We start from the raw sequence: 19839 nt of genomic DNA, 5'->3' as shown, positions 1-19839 counted from the left end.
TTTCTGTTGAATAAGCACTATTCAGAAATTATTCAGAAATAAACTAATCCATTTTTTCGCTTTAATCATGACACTGGAAATGCATTTTTGGGGCTGAAACCAAACATCTGAAAAGAAAACAAATGCCAATGAAAAGCAGCAATCAAACAGAAATGGAGTGGCAATTTTATTTTGTTTTTATTTTTGGCTGAAAGTACCAGTAGTAGTCCCAGCGTGGATTGATCTTGGACATGCGGTTTACCCCGTATGGGTACTCGGAGACAGAGCGGCGGGCGTTTCTGAAGGCGCAGCACCCGCAGGCGCAGATGCAGATGAGGAAGACGAGCACGATGACGTTTAGCACGGAGATCTTGTGCCAGTCCTGGCGCACCTGCTCCATCACGCCGGCCTTGCACGAGTTACACTGGTAGCATAGGATGTTTGGGGCATTGTTCCACTGGTAGCAGTCCTCATCCTGCGCTCCGACCGGCATCCCCCCACTGTATGCGCATGATGTTGGCGGCTTGCAGCACCCAGACTGCATGATAGTGCATAGTTCCATTAGTAATTTTAGAAGCAAAGCTATTAGTTAGAACTACAACTTGTATTAAAGTAGCAGAGGTGCAGGAGCACTGAAGATGCTCTGAGCTAGAGATTGACTAGACCTAGTTTGTTTAGTTTATCTGAAAATGGGTTCAAAATTTGTCCTGAGGTCACACTCTTTACTGGGTTTTGAATCTTGGTGGCCAATAAATTTGATGTTTTTGTCCAAATAGACAATGAACATAAACCTGTGCTTGAGGTATTTAAATTTACATAGATGCAACTGGTGAACTGGATCAATTCATTGTTTAGCTATTTTTTATGTTTCCATTTCTTTGACAATTTGTTATGTTTGTGCCGGGCGGCTATAGTTGAGATTATCAGTTCTGTTGTACTACAACTACAAGTGCTGAAAGCAGTGGAGACAAATAGCAAGAGGAGCAAATATGGAAGAAAATGAGCAGTAGGTGAAATGCAAACCTGTATTGGCGTGAGATCATGCTGGAGGTAATCCATGGGAGTCCAGTTGGCGATCTTGGGGCAGGCCTTGGACCCGACGACGCAGGCCAGCGCGGGCTTCCAGTACTTGATGTCCTGCATATGCTTCTGGAGCCACGAGGAGTAGTCCGAGATGTGGTACTCCCTGTACGGCCTCCCCTGCACCTGCATGCCGCCGCCTCCCGCCGTGACGGCGAACCCGAACATGGTGAGCCCGAGCAGCATGCCGATGAGGAGTATCACGGCGAAGAGGTAGAGCCACAGCGCCCAGGCGACGTGGAAGCAGGCGCCCACGAAGCCGGCGAGGGAGATGAGGAGCACGATGAAGCCGATGATGAGCAGCGGCGTCTGCAGCATGGACGAGCACGTCGTCGTGGAGCCCTTGGCCAACCAGAGCCCCGCCCCGATGACCGGGATGGAGGCCAGGAGCGTGGCCAGGTTGAGGTAGCCGATCATCATGTTGCTGAAACGCTGAGGGTAGTACATGCCGTCCATCTCGGTCCAGCTCCTGCTCCTCCTGCTCAGGTTCTTCTTGCTCCTTCCCCTGCTCCTGCTCTGTTCTTATGTGCACTGCTGCTGCCTGCTGGCCTTTGGTTTGGTTTATATGATATGGCTACCTATGGTGTTCTTGGCTCTTGTTGCCCTTCATTTGATTTGGCTTGTCTCACTCTCACTCCCCCTTCTACTGATTGGGATGGTGGTAGTGTGTCCTGGAGCGGCCTGGTGCAAAGCAAGCTTTGCCTTTCTTCTTGCCTTGGAGAACTACTTTTGCATCCTGGTGACTGTGCGTGTGTGTGTCCCTGCAATGCGGCGTACTTGTGGGTATTCTAACGCTGGCTTTGGCTTTGCCTTTGTGGAGGCCGTTCTTTAATAATGCCGTGGTGGTTTTGGGAAATCTGAGGCGCCTACCCTTGCCTTTATTTACTTTGTTTTGGTTCGAACTTTGGCCTTTTTCGCGCTACGTGTATGCTTTCAACCCGTCACCGTATTTTCCGCCTCGGCACTCTATTTCCTTCTTTCTTTCTTGCAAGAATACCATTTTGCAGTAAAATGGGAAGCGTTGCCATTTTCACATCTTACATCCACTAAAGCTCAGCCAGTCCACAGGATAAGAATTCAAGAGCATCAGGCCTTATAATAAAAAACCAATAAACAAGGATGTACTCCCTTTGTCCCAAAATTCTTGTCTTAGATTAGTCTAGATACGGATGTATCTAATACTAAAACGTGACTTGATACATCCGTATTTGGACAAATCTAAGACAAGAATTTTGGGACGGAGGGAGTATATATTTGAGAGAAGCATATATTTGTTTTCTTATTTGCTGGAATAAGAATAAAACCTCCCCACAGATTTCCATGTTTGGCATCGATTCTCCATTGCCAAAAAGCATCGGAATTACGGCGCGGCATCGTCCTCGATGCACGGGTGCCTTAGCCGCTGCCCGGATGCTTAATCATGAAGCAAGAAACATAAACACAAGAGATAGGTCTGGGCATCCGGATTCCGGCTTTCTGGACGACCATGGCCCTTTCATTCTTTCTTTCTTCTTCTCCTTACATCAGAGTGCACGAAGCAGGCTTGCTTTGCTTTATAGCCATACAACACCAGTATCACTTTGCATGCAAGTAGAAAAGATGGAAGGAGGGTCCTAGCCAGTCGTCTTGCTGCCCGGATCAGTGGCAATTGGAAAGCGCATCGTATGCATAATGCATCCACTTTTCATCCTTTGCTCACCACCTTTTCTTTCTTTCTCTTTGATGATTTGTGTATTCTCTTTGGGCAGGATAAGCTCATCAATCAGGATGCCGCGGCCAATCAGCTTAAAGCAGTGAGTGCGATCATTTGCTCTAATGACAAATGTGGCGCCGCTAACCGCATATTATACTTTAAAGATATTCTTTTCTTTTTCACTGCCCTGGAGTGCCTGCCTTTTCTTGAGGTGTTTTCTCTTCACTTCTCTGGGACGTGAAAGTACGTTTGGGGTGACAGAAAGCGCGCACCGGAGGCGCATCGGGATCCGGAAACCCCTGGGTGGCTCGAGATAGAGCCATGCTATCAACGTTTGATTTGATTATGAGATGTTTAAAGCAGCGATGATCTTTGATACTGACAACCGATTACCTTGTTCACTAGCTGGGCACATGTTCATAGGCTGCCCGAGTGAGTGATCGTGTTGTTGCTTGGACAGGAAACAGATGGCGCGTCTAGTGGATGCACTTTTTTCCTTTTTGAACAGTCATATGCAGCGGTAGAAAGGCCACTAAAGTCTCACAAATGGTTGATTCTCCTGTGATGATACATATATTGCACCAGAGTCCTGCACTCCCAAGTCACAAGCTAGGCATCCTGCATTCTTTTTCTTCATCTCCTTCCTCAGCTTGTTCTGTACATAAATAAACTATGCGCTTAAGTTGCGTGATAAACTGACACGGAGGTCATGTAAATTTTCGATGAAACAACAGGACAGTGCTGTATTTCATTCATGAAGAAGAGAGAGCAATGACAAGGGTTCACAAGGCAAAACAAGGGGAAAACCTGGCGCTGGGTACCAGTATAAACAGCCAGCTAATACTTTTTGTTCAGAAAAAGAAGGGGCGTGCTATGCGTCGGTCGGCGGAAAAAGATCCGCTGCCCCGCCAGCCGTCCGATCTAGGTTGCCCAGCATAGTCCAGCGTACAATGCCTCTTTGCACCAAGAGTATTGTTTCAGAAAATAACGGTGACTGTTGCAAAAGAACATTGTTTTAGAAACACATTGCTGCTATTGCAACAAGAGATTTGTTTCATAAACACATCGCTGACCATTGCAACAAGAGCTTTGTTTTAGAAACATTGGTGACGTTGCAAAGCAGCTTGGCATATGATCCCGCTCTGCAACAAGACCTTTGTTTTAGAAACATGACTGACTATTGCAATGAGAGCTTTGTTTCAGAAACATTGGCAACGTTGCAAAGCTTGTAAACACGCTACGCATGGGCTGTGGCGGAGCCAGTGGGGAGGGCTCCTCCGACACTGCTGACGCCGATGGAGAGGTTGTGCGCTCGCCACGCGGCGCTGGAGCGACGACCGAACCGCACGGATCTCAAGAACTATCGTTGACGGCGGTGGGTTGCTCGGCGATCCCAATCTAGATGCAGGGATGGGAGAGTTGTGAGCGGCGGGGCGGCCGGCTGCCTGGTATGAGCAAAGGCGACGGCCGGCTTCCAACGCCCTCGCCTGATATGTAGCGGGAAAAAGAGATGCAAGAGAAAGAGATTATAATCGCGGGAAAGAAGACGATGCGGTTGCCTAGTTGCAGGAAACGGACGCAGATGTGGGGATGCTCTTGACCGTGTGATCAACATTTGATCCGACGGACACGGAGTTGGCGGACGTGCGCCCCCCATCGGTCGGTTGAAGGTAAGCTTTTCCTGAAAAAGAAAGATAACCCAGTGCTGGATACCGGTATAAACGGCTAGCTAAAAAAATACTCCCTCCGTTCCAAAATAGATGACCCAACTTTGTACTTAACTACTAAAGTTAGTACAAAGTTGGGTCATCTATTTTGGAACGGAGGGAGTGCGTAGATAGATAAATGTATCAAAGGGGGCTTGAATATCCGGTCAAGTTGGCTGATCCCGGCCATAGAGGCGAGCCAAATTATCTTTGGTCAAGCACTTTCCTCTGACAGCCAACCACGCCCACGCCAGCATCTTTGTTCAAGCTCTTGTCGTCGCTACGCAGTGTTCCTTCAAACTGACAGAGGCGAGGCTCGAGCCTCGTCTGGCAGGCCACCAGTCAAAATGAGCTGAGCATATGAGGAATTATGCTCAAATTTCAATAGGCACAGGTGAGGGCGCCCATCGTCTTGCTGAATCCTTGAGTCCGATGCATACAATTCAAGGCGTGCCCATCTGACCAGAGTGAGATTGATGATGAGGATGGCACTCTTGCCATTGTTGATCAATGCTGCAATAAACAAACAATGCAAGTTATTGTTTCCGCAATTCTTTACTTATTGGCAAAGTAAGTTAAAAAGGAAGGATGGTAACTGCAACGGATTCTCTCTGCAGGGTTGTCAAACACGGATATATGCTGCCAAATGGATACACTGGATTAAGACAACGTGATTTATCAGCGTAAAAAGGATGGGGCCAAGGACAATAGAACTCAAATGAAACACACGGATCTTAGGAATGTCGCTGACAACGGTGGGTTGCTCGGCGATCCCAATCTAGATGCAAGGGCGGGAGAGTTGTGAGCGGCGGGGCGGCCGGCAGGCGGCCGGCTGCCTGGTGTGAGCAGCGGCGACGGCCGGCTTCCAACGCCCTCGCCTGATCTGTAGCAGGAAAAAGAGATGCAAGAGAAAGAGATTAGAATCACGGGAAAGAAGACGATGCGGTTGCCTAGTTGCAGGAAATGGACGCAGATGTGGGGATGCTCTCTCTTAACATTCTCGCACGCTTTAGCCGTCCGCTATGCACTGGAGCTTCTGAAGGCCTGCGCTGAATATGCCCAAACCATCTCAGACGATGTTGGACAAGCTTCTCTTCAATTGGTGCTACCCCAACATATCATCAAGGACAATAGAACTCAAATGAAACAAAAAGCAGGGGAAAGAGATGACAAGATCAGAAGAACACCAGCCTTACTCTCAGACGAAAAGATGATACTGGTAGGACTAGGGTTCCTACCAGTGCGGCTACGCAGGTTATAGGGACAAGGAGGAGGTGGACGAGGGCTGGAGCGGGCGCGCCGGCGAGTGGGCGCCGTCGCGGCTAGGGTTTAGGTGCGGCGACGGTTGGCTGATGGCGGCTAGGGTTCCGGCTCCTCAGGGAGCCGGGAAACAGAAGATGATAATATCTTTATTGCTTGATCTCAAACGATGTCTTACAACTAGTATTTATAACTTTAGCCTAAGATAACTTGCCTAAAATAACTTGCCTAACATAACTTATGGGTCAAGCCCCTAATACTAATGCCCGGTGGGCCTCTTCCGGTTATAGACCAAACCGGTCATAACATCTCTCCCCGCGCCTGCGCAAACAACTCGTCCTCGAGCTGAAAGTCTGGATAGTGTTGGCGGAATTCTTCACGCTGCTCCCAAGTAGCCTCCTCCTCCGGAAGGCCTGCCCACTGAACGAGGACGAACCAGACACCACGACGGAGCTGCGCCTGCAACACCTTTGCCGGCTCTGGAAGAATGCGACCATCGGCGATGGGAGGAAGCGCCGGAGGAGCCGCCGGTGGCTCGCCACGGAAAGGCTTGAGCAGCCCCACATGGAAGATGTCGTGGATGCGAGCGCGGGCTGGAAGCTGAAGACGATAGGCCACCTTCCCAATGCGCTCCAAGATAGGGAAGGGCCCGGCGTAGCGAGGGCCGAGCTTGTGCTTCGCGCGCGGGTCGAGTGACTGCGTAGAGCGGTGGAGAAGACGCAACCACACTCAATCACCCACCGCGAACTCCGCCTCGCGATGATGATCATCGTAGTAGTGCTTGGCCAGCTGCTGGGCCTGAAGGAGACCCTGATGAACCTCAGCAAGCATCTCGTCACGAGTGCGGATGAGGTCACCCGCAACCTCCGTCCGAGCTGTCTCTGGATCCACCGGAAGTATAGGCGGGGGTGGTCGACCATAGACCACCTCAAACGGCGTAGCACGCAGGGCGGAGTGATAAGAGGTGTTGTAGCAGTACTCCGCCCAAGAGAGCCAGTCCATCCAAGCGCGAGGCCGATCACCTGTCACACAACGCAAATACATGGCAATGACCTTGTTAACCTCGTGAGGACGGGGCCCGTCGTGAGGGCCCCCTTGAGGGCCTCGAACGCCGTCGTCGCCTCGTCGTCCCAGGCGAAAGCGTCGCGGCGAAGCAACCGCTTGAGGGGTGCCGCGATGAGCCCGAACTCCCGGATAAATTTCCGGTAGTAGCAGGCGAGGCCGAGGAACCCGCGGAGAGCCCGCGGCGAGTGAGGCGTCGGCCATGCAGAGACAGCTGCCACCTTGTCGGCATCCATAGCCACCCCGTCGGCCGAGATGACGTGGCCCAAGTAGGCCACCGAAGGCGTCCCGAACGAGCACTTCGGGCGCTTAAGGTGGAGGTGGTGCGCTCGAAGCTCGTTGAAGACGATGGCGACGTGCTGGAGGTGCTCGGCCCAAGACGCATTGTAGATTAGAATATCATCAAAGAAAACGAGCACAAACCGATGTAAGTAGGGCCTGAGGACGTCGTTCATCAGAGCCTGGAATGTCGCCGGAGCGTTGGTGAGGCCAAAGGGCATCACAAAGAACTCGAAGTGGCCGTGATGAGTGCGAAACGCCGTCTTGGCGATGTCATCCGGGTGCATGTGCACCTAGTGGTACCCCGACCGGAGGTCGAGTTTGGTGAAGAAGCAGAGGGCCCAGAGATACCTCTCCGACAATCGGAGTGACAAATCCTAATCTCGAAATACGCCAACTCAACAAGTACCTTCGGAGACACCTGTAGAGCACCTTTATAATCACCCAGTTACATTGTGATGTTTGGTAGCACACAAAGTGTTCCTCCGGTAAACGGGAGTTGCGCCCCGTGGAGCTCATCGAGGAGCTCGTCGACCACCGGAATAGGGAACTTGTCCTTAAGTGTAACAGCATTAAGGGCACGGTAGTCGATGCAGAAACGCCATGTGTCGTCTGACTTCCGGACGAGAAGCACCGGCGCGGTAAATGGCGAAGTGGAGAGCCGGATGATGCCTGCCGCGAGCATGAGCGCACACTGCCGCTCCAACTCATCCTTCTACAACTGTGGGTAGCGGTAAGGCCGTACCGCCACCGACGCGGGGCCTGGCAGAAGATGTATACGGTGATCGTACGTGCGGGCGGGCGGCAGCCCCTGTGGCTCGGTGAAGATGTCCGCGTGCTGCTGGAGGAGGCTCTCCAATAGTGGGTGCTCGGCCGTGGCGGTGGTCATGGCCAGCTAGAGTGGAGTGGTTGGGGCGGCACCCCCAATGCCGTCCCACCGAATGCGGCGGCCCAACCGCCAAAAGGTCATTGTCAGCGCGTCGAAATCCCATAGAATAGGACCAAGAGTGCGCAAGAAGTCGACGCCGAGGATGAAGTCGAAGCAGCCCAAGTCGATGTCGGCGTAGGTGATGGTTAAGTGCTCGTCGCCGATAGTGATGGGCACGTCGCGGGCGAGCCCATGGCAGCGTAGACGGTCGCCATTCGCGACTGTGACTCGCAACTGCTCACCGCCGGTTGGCTGTAATGCAAGGCGCCGCATGGTGGTCTCCGGCAGGAAGTTATGCGTGGACCCTGTATCCACTAGGGCCACCAGGCGCTCGCCCTGGATCATGACCGGTAAGAGCATCGTCCGTTCATCACGGATGCCGGCCAGCGCGTGTAGGGACACCACGAGGGCGGTGGCCGGGGCGGGCGCGGGTGCTGCTGCGGGCTCCGCAAGGGCTGGAGCGCCGAGGCCATCCTCCAGTGTGTCCTCCTCAGTCTCGTCTGTCGTCTCCAAGTAGAAGAGGCGGGGACAGACATGGCCCGGTGCATAGGGCGCATCACAGTTGAAGCACAAGCCCAGGCGCCGACGTTCCAGCTGTTCTGCCTGAGTGAGGCGCCTGAATGGCCGCGTCGGTGCCGGGGTGGGTGCCGGGGCGACTGTGGACGACGTCGGTGCTGCCGGAGACGGCCGGGGAAGCTGTCGGCCCCCACGTGGCGCGGATGGACGCGTTAAGGCCTGGGCGCACTGCTCGAACGCCCGAGCATAGTACATGGCCGTCTGAAGGTCTTGGGGCCCCTTCATCTCGACGTCCACGCGGATGTGGTCGAGAAGGCCGCCGATGAAAAGCTTCGCCCGCTGTAAGGCCGTCACACCGGGCGCGTGGCACGCCAGGGCCTGGAAGCGGTCGGCGAAGTCCTGCACCGTGGAGGTGAATGGCAGGCGGCCCAACTCGGCCAAGCAGCTCCCGCGGACCGGTGGCCCGAAACGAAGAAGGCACATCTATCAGAAACGATCCCACGGGGGCATGCCGCCCTCGTCCTGCTCGAGGGCGTAGTACCATGTCTGGGCGGCCCCGCGGAGATGGTAGGAAGCCAGCCAAGTACGCTCCGACGCGGGTGTGCGCTGACCGCAGAAGAACTGGTCACACTGGTTGAGCCAGTTAAGCGGGTCGTCGGATGTGGCGAGATCGATCTTGGCGAACCGGGGCGGCTGCTGGTGTGGCGCGCCCTGGCCCACTGCCTCGGCGGTGCGTAGGGCGGATGATGGTGCGCGGTCCATGGTGGAAGGCCCGGCGTAGTTCCTGGTGGCGCCCGACGCCTCGGGCTGCAATGGGAAACCGGACGGCGGGCGGGCCCTCGGGTAGGTCGATGGCGGCCCGTGAAGCCAGTTGGGGATTGGCGATGGCGATGACGGAAAGCGGACCTCCTGGATTGGAAGCCCGCTCGGCGACGACCGACCCAGGTTAGGGCTGGGATGGGGCGGTGGAGGACCCTGCTCTGTGGCCGCTGGAAGGGACGGCGCGGTGAGAGACGGCGCGGTCCAGGTGGGCCACTGCGGCCCCGTGGTGGCGGCGAGTGGCGCAGTTGCCGTCGCGAGCGGCGGTGGCCACTGTGGCCAAGGCGGCGGTGCAGCCGCCGGGATGGGGAGCGTCGGGTAGTCTCCGGTGATGGCCCCCGGTACCGAGTACCACGACAGCGCCTGCGGAGTCGCGGCGATGGCTGGATGGAGTGGTGGAGGCGGCCCGTACGGACCTGCCAGGTAGAGGCGGATGCCCTGGACCGCGGCGACGAGGTCGTTGAGGATGCCGACCATTGCCTCCTGTGTGAACTGCTGCGGCTGCAGGGGAGGTGACGGCGGCGGCGTATGTTGGATGGGGGCCGGTGGCCGCCCGTGGCCCGGCGCGGTGCCGGGCGCCGAGAGCGACGCCGTGGCGCCCGCCGAGAGAGAGGCCATGACGCCCGGCGCGGAAGCGGCGGGGGTGGAGGAGTTGGCGGCAGCGGCGGTGGTGGAGTTGACGGGCAGCGGCGGTGGTGGCGGCGGTGGCGGAATTGGAGGTGGCGAAGACATGGTCGAAACCCGGGTACCTGATACCAAATTGGTAGGACTAGGGTTCCTACCAGTGCGGCTACACAGGTTATAGGGACAAGGAGGAGGTGGACGAGGGCTGGAGCGGGCGCGCCGGCGAGTGGGCGCCGTTGCGGCTAGGGTTTAGGTGCGGCGGCGGTTGGCTGGTGGCGGCTAGGGTTCCGGCTCCTCAGGGAGCCGGGCAACCGAAGATGATAATATCTTTATTGCTTGATCTCAAACGATGTCTTACAACTAGTATTTATAACTTTAGCCTAAGATAACTTGCCTAAAATAACTTGCCTAAGATAACTTGTGGGTCAAGCCCCTAATATTAATGCCCGGTGGGCCTCTTCCGATTATAGACCAAACCGGTCATAACAGATACTCTCAGAAAAACGCACTGTACTTGTTTGATTGTCTTCTAAAGTGCGCTCAATGGTGCGTGAATGCAGCCTGGGCTCCGGAATGGGCAATCACTTTGTCAAATGCAACGAATGAATGATGGAAACAGAATTTGAGCTCGGGAGCAAATATGAAATTTCATGAAGCCGCTACCTTGTATTTTTGCAATGTCTTATTCTTATGATTTAAGATGTACTCCCATTGTTTCTGAATAATCTGGTAATAAAGAGATGGATCTGTTCATAAAGAGATGGCCAGGTACAATTATCACATATAAGCTAAAAACATGTTAAGTCAGCAAACATAAAAATCTTGCAGTAGGTAAGCAGGACCGAATTTGGCAATTATTCCTAAACAAAAATTGAGATTGCATGATACAATTTAGTAAGACCTTAAAGATATAATCAGGTGCAACCTATGTCGGTTGGCACACCGTACGAATACGACAAATTCCCCCCAAAACTAGTCATTTAATGCTATCCATTGCCTCCATCAAAGCATCCATGATGTTGTAAAAAAGGGTGCAAACCTTAGTTTCAGCAACCAGTCCTGATTCATCAACTGATGTTTTCTTGACGAATCAACTTGACAGATGAAGAAATTAAAAGGATTTAAAGGTTCCGTGCTGCACAGTTTGGAAAAACGAAGTCAGGTCAGGATTGTCACATACATAGATGTACGTGATGGTATTGGACTCAGAAAATCAGGTACTGACCCTGAAAGATTGTGGTGAGATACATCCCTGGAAATGCAAAGTAACATGAAGCACTTGCAAACAGATGTTTTAGTATGATAGAACAAATTCCAATGCGTTGCACCCATGAACTTTCGGATTGAGATATTTAGTAATTCAAGCTTAAAAAACAAAAGGAACTGAACCCAAGATTAGGCATTCATGCCATGTTCGAATAAGTCACACACATATTGTTTAACAATAGAAAATCAACTGATAAAATGATAATTTTAATTTTTTATAAGATAGCTTTGAGGTCCTGTGGTAATTTGTTACTGTAGTTTAGAAAGAGACAGCATTGAGCTGTCAATGGTCATACATGTCCAAAACTGCAAACACTGTTAATTCAGCTCGATTAACTCAGGGATGAAATCCGCCGTGATGTGCATATGCTCCCAAATATTAGTAATCTTTTCACCATTAGCAAATGCGTCATGCACCAGACCGCCATTGTGGAGGTGGCCTGCAGATCAGGAACAATGGCCATAGGATGCACACCCAACAGCTAAGCACCGACAAGAACACCACGGTGGCACCGTCACCCAGCTCAATATTGGCAAGCACACAGAAGAGACTTGTCTACATCGTTGAGAGGGAGATCTGAACCATGACAAGGCTTATCTGCCAAGTCCAGCGCATCAACTGATTCCTTTAAAAAATTGGTACTTTGCAGGGAGCAATTGTAGTTGTTTCCGATATTTCCCATTCCCTGAAAAGAGAGACAACAACAACGAACTAGTTGAAGCTTCAAGTGAGATGCTCTTCCCATCAACTTTAGACATATATTTTCCGGCCTTGACTATCTCCCCCTTTTCCAATAAAGTTCTGATGACATCATTTATAAGACGAGAGCTAGGAGCACAGCCACTCTTCTCCATTGATGAGAACATACTGTCAGCTTCCTCCACTGCTCCTTCTTTTAGAAGATTTTGTACCATTACTCCGTAAGTGGAAGCATTAGGCACCAACCCGCTGGCTGGTAATGCAGCAAACAAATCATTAGCTTCTTCTCTTCTTTCAACCTTGTACAATGCATTAATGATGGTATTGAGTGTTGTGATATTGAACTTCATATTCATTGCACGTTCTGGAATAGGACAATCGCTTCATCTGCGCAATTATTTCTACAAAGTCCTCCAAGAATTATATTATATGTAGAAATGCTCACCATTATTCCACTTTCGATCATCTCATCGAAGATTTTCTTCGCATCAGCAGTTCTCCCAGCACGAAATAATCCATTCAGTATGGTTTCATATGTAACAGTTGTAGGTTTAACTTTCTTATGCAACATTTGTCTGAACAGAATCAACCCATTAGCGATCCTTCCACGTTTACAATATCTACTGACAAGTGTGCTATACGTAATGACATTAGGCTCAATGCCAGCTGATACCATGGCATCAAGTACTCCACATGCTTTGTCCATCTCACCGACTAAGCAATATCCGTCAATCAGCGTACTAAACATACTGCTATCAGGTTTCTCACCTATGTCTATAACCAAGTCAAAGATATGGTGTGCATCTATAACCCTTCCTTCATTGCGTAGACTGTCCATTATTGAACTGAAGAGTGCAGTGTTTGGACGAGCAATACCTTTATTCATCATTTCAGAAATCAACTCCTTCGCTTTCACCAAATCACCATGTGTACATAAGAACTGAACTAGGGAGTGATAAACAACTGTGTCCGGCTGTACTCCCGTACCAACAACCATCTGACTGAACCTATCCATAGCATCAGTCAGCTTACCCATTCTCCAAAGTGCAGATATTAGAGTTGAATAGGTGACTACATCCGGACTCAGTCCTTGTCCCCGCATTTCAGTAAGTATGAGCATAGCTTCATCTATCAGCCCTCGTTTAGCATATGCACCAATTAATATGTTGAAAACTTTGCAGTTGGCTACAATGCCACCGCCTTTCATTGAATTGAAGAGACTCATCATATCAGCAAAGCTTCCTTCATTGGCATACCCATGAAGAAGAATAGTGTAGGAGACAATATTAGGCTTGTTGCCCTTTGCAGCCATGGAAAAGAAAACCTTTGCAGCTTCTTTGGTTCTTCCATGCTTGCAAAGGGAGTCCATGAACGAGTTCCAAGTGACAATATCTGGTATAAGACCACGGCTTGTCATTTCTCTGAAAATTTTACGCACCTCTTTCAGCCGGCCCAAAGTGGAATATCCATGGATCATGCTAGTATATGTCACCTCATCCGGTCGAACACCGTTATGAACCATCTGCCGAAGGAACAACTCTGCCTTGTGCATTGCTCCGGCTTTGCACAATGCATCGATAATCGAGCTATACGTCACCACCTCTGTTTTCAAGGCGTCCCTAAGGCGTCGCCTAGGCGACGCTTAGGCGTCAGGGCGCCCTGCGAGGGCAAGGCGTCCACCTCGCCTTAGGTGGGTGTCTAAGGCGTCCGCCTTAAGCTATAAGGCGTCCGAGGCGTCTGCCTAGGCGTCCGAGGCGTTGCCTTAGTCCATTTTGGACGCCTTAGCTTGCCAGGCAGGCAGGGGAGCTGTTTTAGGCGGGAAACAGAGTTTTGGCGGGAAACTGGAATCATGTTGGCGCCAACAGGTAAGAGGGGAGAAAGAGAGAGAGAGAAACAGCCCCCAATCCACACACTCCTCCCCCTCCTTCTCTTCAGTGGCTCCTCTCCAGCAAATCTGGTTCCTCCTCCTCTCCAGCAGCTCCTCCCCCTCCTCTCCAACGGTTCCTCCTCTCCAGCAGCTCCTCCTCTTCCTCCTGTCTAGCAGCTCCTCCTCATCCTCCTGTCCAGCAGCTCCTCCTCTGCAGTACAGCAACAACAAGCAAGAGCAACAGTAAGGTATACCTCCCTCTCCCTTCTCCCACACCCTCCTCTGCTCTCTTTCTTCTTTGCTGGACTGTTTTGTGCTAGCTGGTTGGTGGTTGCTCACTTGTCTCTTATAGTGGTTAGTGCCTTAGTGGCCAGGCATATGTTAGTGATCAGTTTAATGATAGTGGGGTTAGTGCCTTAGTGGATGCTCCTTGGTTGAATAAAATAATGCATGCTGTTGGCCTGTTGGGTGGATTAGAATAAAGGCTAGTTGAATACTGATGCATGATGTGTTGTGCTCAACAATGGATTAGTTTAATGACTAGTTGAATGCTGATTAGTTTAATGGCTAGTTGATTGTCGCTGTTTGCTACATCTGCATGAGTAGAGTAGTTTAGTTGCTGCCACAACAACCTTTTCATATGCCATGGCAGCCCTTTTATCAGTTATGCTAATATTCCTTTGTGTTTGGTTGTTTGCTGCAGGTAGTAGAAGTGTAGCACCATGGATGGAAATGCAGCAGCTGATGGGGGTGAGCCCACCTACGATCCAATGAAAGATCCAACAAGGAAGCCACAACGGTCAAATGATCCGGGATGGAACTATGGATATTGGTCTGAGCCTCCAAATCGGGATCTTGTTGTGTGCGCTCTTTGTGGCAAGATAACTTCTGGAGGGATCAAGAGGCATAAAGAGCATCTTGCGGGCGTCGGGGGAGATGCAATTGGTTGTCCTAAGGCCACCACACAATTGAGGAGAGAAATGGGAACATATTTGGAGCAAAATAGGAGGATCAAGGGAGTAGTAGATGTAGATGATGTTCAGGAGGTTGTGGAGGTGAGTTCAGTTGGAGCAAACATCGCCTCTAAAAGGCCAAGCTCAGGGACAGCAGCCAAACAGAATAAGAAAGCGTTTATCACCAACATGCAAGGTAAAAAGAAGTCTGTTTCTGTTGTGTCTGCCGCCAATAGTTCCAAGCCAATTGTTGCCATGCTACGAAGAACACCCGAGGATCTTGTAGATGAAAGACGCTCTGGGTGTTCTCAAAGCACCATGGAGTCCAGCACAAAGACTCCAGAAGAGAGGCAGTATGTCAATATGCAGTGGGCATTGTTCTTTTACGAGTGTGGCATTCCATTCAACGCTGCAAGTAGTAGGCAGTTTGAGGTTGCAATTGAAGCCTCTTGTCAATATGGGTCAGGTTACAAGCCTCCTAGTGCACATGAGCTGAGAGAGAAATTGCTTAATGATTGTGTGAAGGAAACAGGACTTTTGAGGAGGCAACACGAGGCAGCATGGAAAAAATATGGATGCACACTCATGTCGGATGGCTGGTCGGATAAAAGAGGACGCCATTTGATTAACTTCCTTGTTAATAGTCCAGAGGGCACTTTCTTCTTGGAGTCGGTTGATGCCTCAAGTGTATGTCATGATGGTGATATGATAGCTGATTTGCTTGAGAAGAGAATTCTGGATGTTGGAAAAGAGAATGTGGTACAAGTTATCACCGATAATGGTGCTAATTACAAGAAAGCTGGCCACCTTCTAATGGAGAGGATGCCTACTCTATATTGGAGCCCGTGTGCATGTCATTGCTTGGACCTAATGTTGGAAGATATAGGAAAGTTGAAGGCATTTAAGAAGCCTATTGCAGGGGCTAGACGTGTCACAACTTTCATCTATAGACATGGAAGACTTCTTAGTCTAATGAGGAAGGCCACGGGTGGGGATCTTGTGAGACCAGCAGCCACTCGTTTTGCCACAGCCATCCTCACACTTAGGAGTTTGGTCAAGAACAAGGCTGCATTGAGGAGTTTATTTACATCTGAAGAATGGGTTGGAAACAAGTTAGCAAAAACACAAGTTGGCTTGAATGTGCAAGAGATTATACTTTCAACGGAGTGGTGGAGCGCAATTGAGGACTGCCTTAGAGCTTCAACTCCACTTCTTAGAGTTCTTAGAGTAGCAGATGGTGATGAGAAGCCTGCCATGCCAGAGATTAAAGCACTTATGATTTATGCAAAGGAGAGGATCAATCTAGGTTTCCCTCAACAAAACAAGCAACCATTGCTCAAGAAGATCTTGGCCATTGTTGATAAGCGTTGGGAGAATCAAATGGATCATCCATTGTATGGGGCTGCTCTATTTTTGAACCCAGGAAAGTTCTTTCCTATTGTAAGCAGAAATGATGATGCCTTAGTTGGGGAGCTTAGGAGCTGCTTTAATGATGTGCTTGCAAAAATGGTACCGGATGCCAATGTTCGAAAAAAGATTGATCAACAATCTGTGCTCTATGAGCAACAGCGAGAAAGCTTTTCTAATCCATTGGCACTCGAGACCATGAGCACAAGAAACCCTCGTAAGTCATATTAAATGCATCATGTTAATTTCAGCATGTTAATTCCAGTTCCAGCAATGTAATTTCTGTACAAACTCTTAATATGTGTCAGTTTTTATCATTTTAGTTGATTGGTGGAGTTCATTTGGTGGTCGGGCCATTGACCTACAAAGGTTTGCAAAGCGCATTGTTAGTCTTTGTGCTTCATCATCTGGTTGTGAGAGGAATTGGAGCACGTTTGAATTTGTAAGTCAACTAGTAAAGCAGTATTTGTGTTTGTTCAATGATGATTTCAGCAAGTTATTTACTTATTTCACTTGTTGTTTCTACTTTGTAGATCCATACAAAGAAAAGGAACAGATTACAATGGAAAAGGTTGAATGATCTTGTCTTTGTTTCATACAACCGGAAGAATATGCAACGGTTTCAAAAGAGGCGTGAGAAGGTGGGCGAGAATAGCTTTGAGGCTTTGGTCATTGAGGATTTTGATTGGGGCAATGAGTGGGTGGACCCATCACTATCACAACCTCAAGGTGCTCGAGGTTGTCCTGAAGACAATCAAGACATTACATGGGAGGATGTTGATGTGGCTATTGGTGCATCTTCAAACCTTCGAGGCCGCAATCTGCATAGGACAGCAACTACACTTCGTAGGGGCCAGACAAATGTCCGTCTGCACTACGCACGCAAGAGACCTACTACAACACGACCTATAATTCCTGAAGAAGATGAGGTAGAGGAGGACTTGGAGCAAGAGCAACACTCAAGTATGCCCAATGCGGAGGGGGAGGATTCAGACTACGTTGAGGATGATGATGATGTGAGCAATGACGATCAAGAGCCAACTAATGTTGACCAAGATGGTGAAGACAACACCAATGCCAATGAGTTTGATGATGATGACTTTTGATTGAGACTTTGAGAGTGGAGAGACATGAGAGAGCTGAGCTGGCCACCTTTATCCCTTTTGCTATGCTGGAATTATCTATTATTCTGTTTGTCTTATGTGGAATTATCTATTATTCTGTTTGTCTTATGTGGACCATTGCAGATTGCAGTTGCACTCATACTTGCTATCTTTCTTTCCACTTTTGTTTGCTGCCTCACTTTTATTTCTATTTTTTGTGGAATGTGCACTGGTAAGTGATACATTATTCTAACATATTTGTTCATGACGTCATGTTGATGCAGAATGTTGTTGGGGAGAAAAGCAAGTGCAAAGAGGATGGGGGCTCTACAACAATCAGTTGCAAGGTGTGTATGGCTGTATGCCTAGTTGCTTAATGCCTACCAAATTCTACTTAATTCTGTTGCTTATAAGTCTCTAAGGCGTCGCCTCGCCTTATGCCTCAGCGCTTAGGCAGTGAGGCGCCCCCCCAGCGCCTCGCCTCGCCTTACCGCCTTAAAAACATAGGTCACCACATCAGGCACAACCCCTTGCCGCATCATTTCATTGAATAGATTGCATGCCTTGTCTACTTTGCCTTCCTTCAAGAAGCCGTGGATGACCGTGCTATATGCCACCGTGTCAGGGGAGCAGGCACCTCCTTCCTTGGACACCATCTGGAGCAGTAGGTCAAGCGCCTGCAAGCTCCTGCCGTCTTCACACAAGCTCTTCAGAACTGTGTTGTATGAGAAGTCATCAGGCACACAGCCTAGGTCGGACATCCTATGAAGCAGCATATTGACAGCCTCGTCAGTATGTTTTGCGCAGCAGAGGCACTTGATGACCGTGTTGGCCGCGATCTGGTTTGTCTTCAGGCCCGCCCTAAGGATGCGCCCAAAGAAGGCAAGCCCTAGGTCCGGACGACGTACGCGGCAGCAGCAGTTCATGAGGATGCCATAAGTGAAGATGGTGGGCGGCGCCACCCGCATGCCGGCTTCTTCTCGGAAGATACGGTTGAAAAGGGCGAGGGCGAGGGCGGGGCCGTCTCTGCAGGCTTCAGAGGACGCAGCACCGCCGAGGGCGGCAAGGAATCCATCAAGGGAGCGCTCGGGGACCCGAGTGGCCTGCTGAAACAATACGTCGAACAGGTGGTGTGCGTCTTGCGGGCTGAGCGTCCCGGCTCGTACGCGCTCTGTGGCCGCGGCAAAGGCTGCGTGGGGAGACCAGGGTGGTGAGGGCGGCGAGGTGCAGTTGGAGAAGGAGGAGGAGAAGGAGGAGGAGAGGCGGCGGCGGAGGCAGACGCGGGGCATGGGCATAGTGGAGCAGTGGCGGAGGTGGATGCTGGACATCAGCGTGATGAAGAGGAGGAGCTGCGGAGGCGCAAGCCGGACGTCAACTAGGTAGAGGAGGAGGAGGAGGAGGAGGGCGAGCGGCGGCAGCGGCGGATGCGGGACACTCCGGCGCGTGAGCCGGCGGGGAGGTGTGCGCACAGGACAGGGCGTGTGTGCTGAGCCGTTAAATGAACACGCAAGTATATGTACATCTTGTTTTGTTTTTTCGATTTTACTGCTTATTAATCATATCATACAGTATGGAAGTTTTTTGGAGCGTATCATTTCATTTCGTCCATGGAAAAAAAGTACATGGTGCAACCCTCTAGGACGTACACAAACCGGCGTCAAAGAGGGTGCAAACAGGAGTAGAAGAGGGAGGTTGTCAGCATCGATACAACATGATCTCAGGTTACATGAAAGATGGTATATCCAGGCCCTTAGCGCCCACTCTAACCCAAACCGGTGCTTCACCCTTGATCCTGTTGACGAGGTCTTCGGTCGATGGACGTAGCCGTCGAAGACTGCAGCATTGCGGTGCTTCCAAATGAGGCACATAGTTAGGCCGATGATGGAATTGATGCCTTTGCGTATGCTGGCAGGAGGAGATGAAGTAGTTACAGACCACCATTCGAAGAAACTCGTCATGTCGTTCGGAGGTGCTAAAGGGAGATGACAGCAAGATAGAACTGTGCCAAGTGATCCGTGAGAACACACACCCGCAACTCAGATAGTAAATGGGCTCGAACTCCTGGGAGCACATGACACAGGCTGGGTCATGCGGGAGGCCATGACGTGTGAAGTGGTCAACAGTTCAGCAGCGGTTGAGGAACGCGATCCATAGGAAGAATTTGTTGTTGAAGAGCGACCAAGAACACCATACCAGACGCCAGGCCAACATCATGGTCGAACCATGAAAGAGTGTCTTGTAGCACGATCGGGGGGAGTACTGGTCGTTTTGTGACCACTTCCAAACGATTTTGTGAGGAGCAGAAGTGAGCACGACATGGCGAATGCGCTGCCAGAGGTCCAAATACTCGATTGTAGTCTTGTGACCGAGAGTACCATGGATGTCGCCGATCCATCTTCGATTCGCAAGCCCGTCACAATCGAGCGTGCGAGGACACATAATGAGGTTGATCAGGTGAGGGGCGAACTCAGAGATGGACTGGCCGCGCAACCAGTGATCACACTAGAAGCGGCAAGTCTTGTCGTCGCTAATGGTCCATATCGTTGACGTGCAGAAGAATTCGCTAGTTTCATCGTCGCAGGGAAGTTGGAGGTGAC

The 19839-nt window shown here is 50.6% G+C and overlaps 2 protein-coding genes and 1 pseudogene across 3 annotated transcripts in view; 1 reads left to right on the top strand and 2 right to left on the bottom strand.

Annotated features, from left to right (window-relative positions):
- Positions 1-1988, bottom strand: part of LOC123108317 (tetraspanin-6) — a 2708-nt gene extending 720 nt beyond the window's left edge. The window contains exons 1-2 of one of the 2 annotated variants that reach the window (XM_044530145.1): positions 1003-1988; positions 242-517 (exon numbers count right to left, since the gene is read on the bottom strand). In XM_044530145.1, coding sequence (XP_044386080.1) covers positions 242-517; positions 1003-1515 — 789 coding nt within the window. In that variant the 5' untranslated portion in view covers positions 1516-1988. Of the gene's footprint in view, positions 1-197; positions 518-1002 lie in introns of both variants that reach the window. The other variant, XM_044530138.1, reaches the window with a different exon arrangement.
- Positions 1989-11458: 9470 nt separating this feature from the next.
- Positions 11459-18707, bottom strand: LOC123108306 (protein Rf1, mitochondrial-like; annotated as a pseudogene).
- On the top strand, positions 13952-17526 carry LOC123108295 (uncharacterized). The gene is made up of 4 exons (XM_044530121.1): positions 13952-14027; positions 14483-16356; positions 16463-16581; positions 16673-17526. The coding sequence occupies exons 2-4, from the start codon at positions 14502-14504 to the stop codon at positions 17243-17245; spliced, it is 2547 nt and encodes an 848-aa protein (XP_044386056.1). The 5' UTR covers positions 13952-14027; positions 14483-14501; the 3' UTR covers positions 17246-17526.
- Positions 18708-19839: the final 1132 nt, after the last annotated feature.

Source organism: Triticum aestivum, chromosome 1B, assembly GCF_018294505.1.
Source record: "Triticum aestivum cultivar Chinese Spring chromosome 1B, IWGSC CS RefSeq v2.1, whole genome shotgun sequence".
NCBI lineage: Eukaryota > Viridiplantae > Streptophyta > Magnoliopsida > Poales > Poaceae > Triticum > Triticum aestivum.
This window is presented reverse-complemented; position numbering and strand designations above follow the sequence as displayed.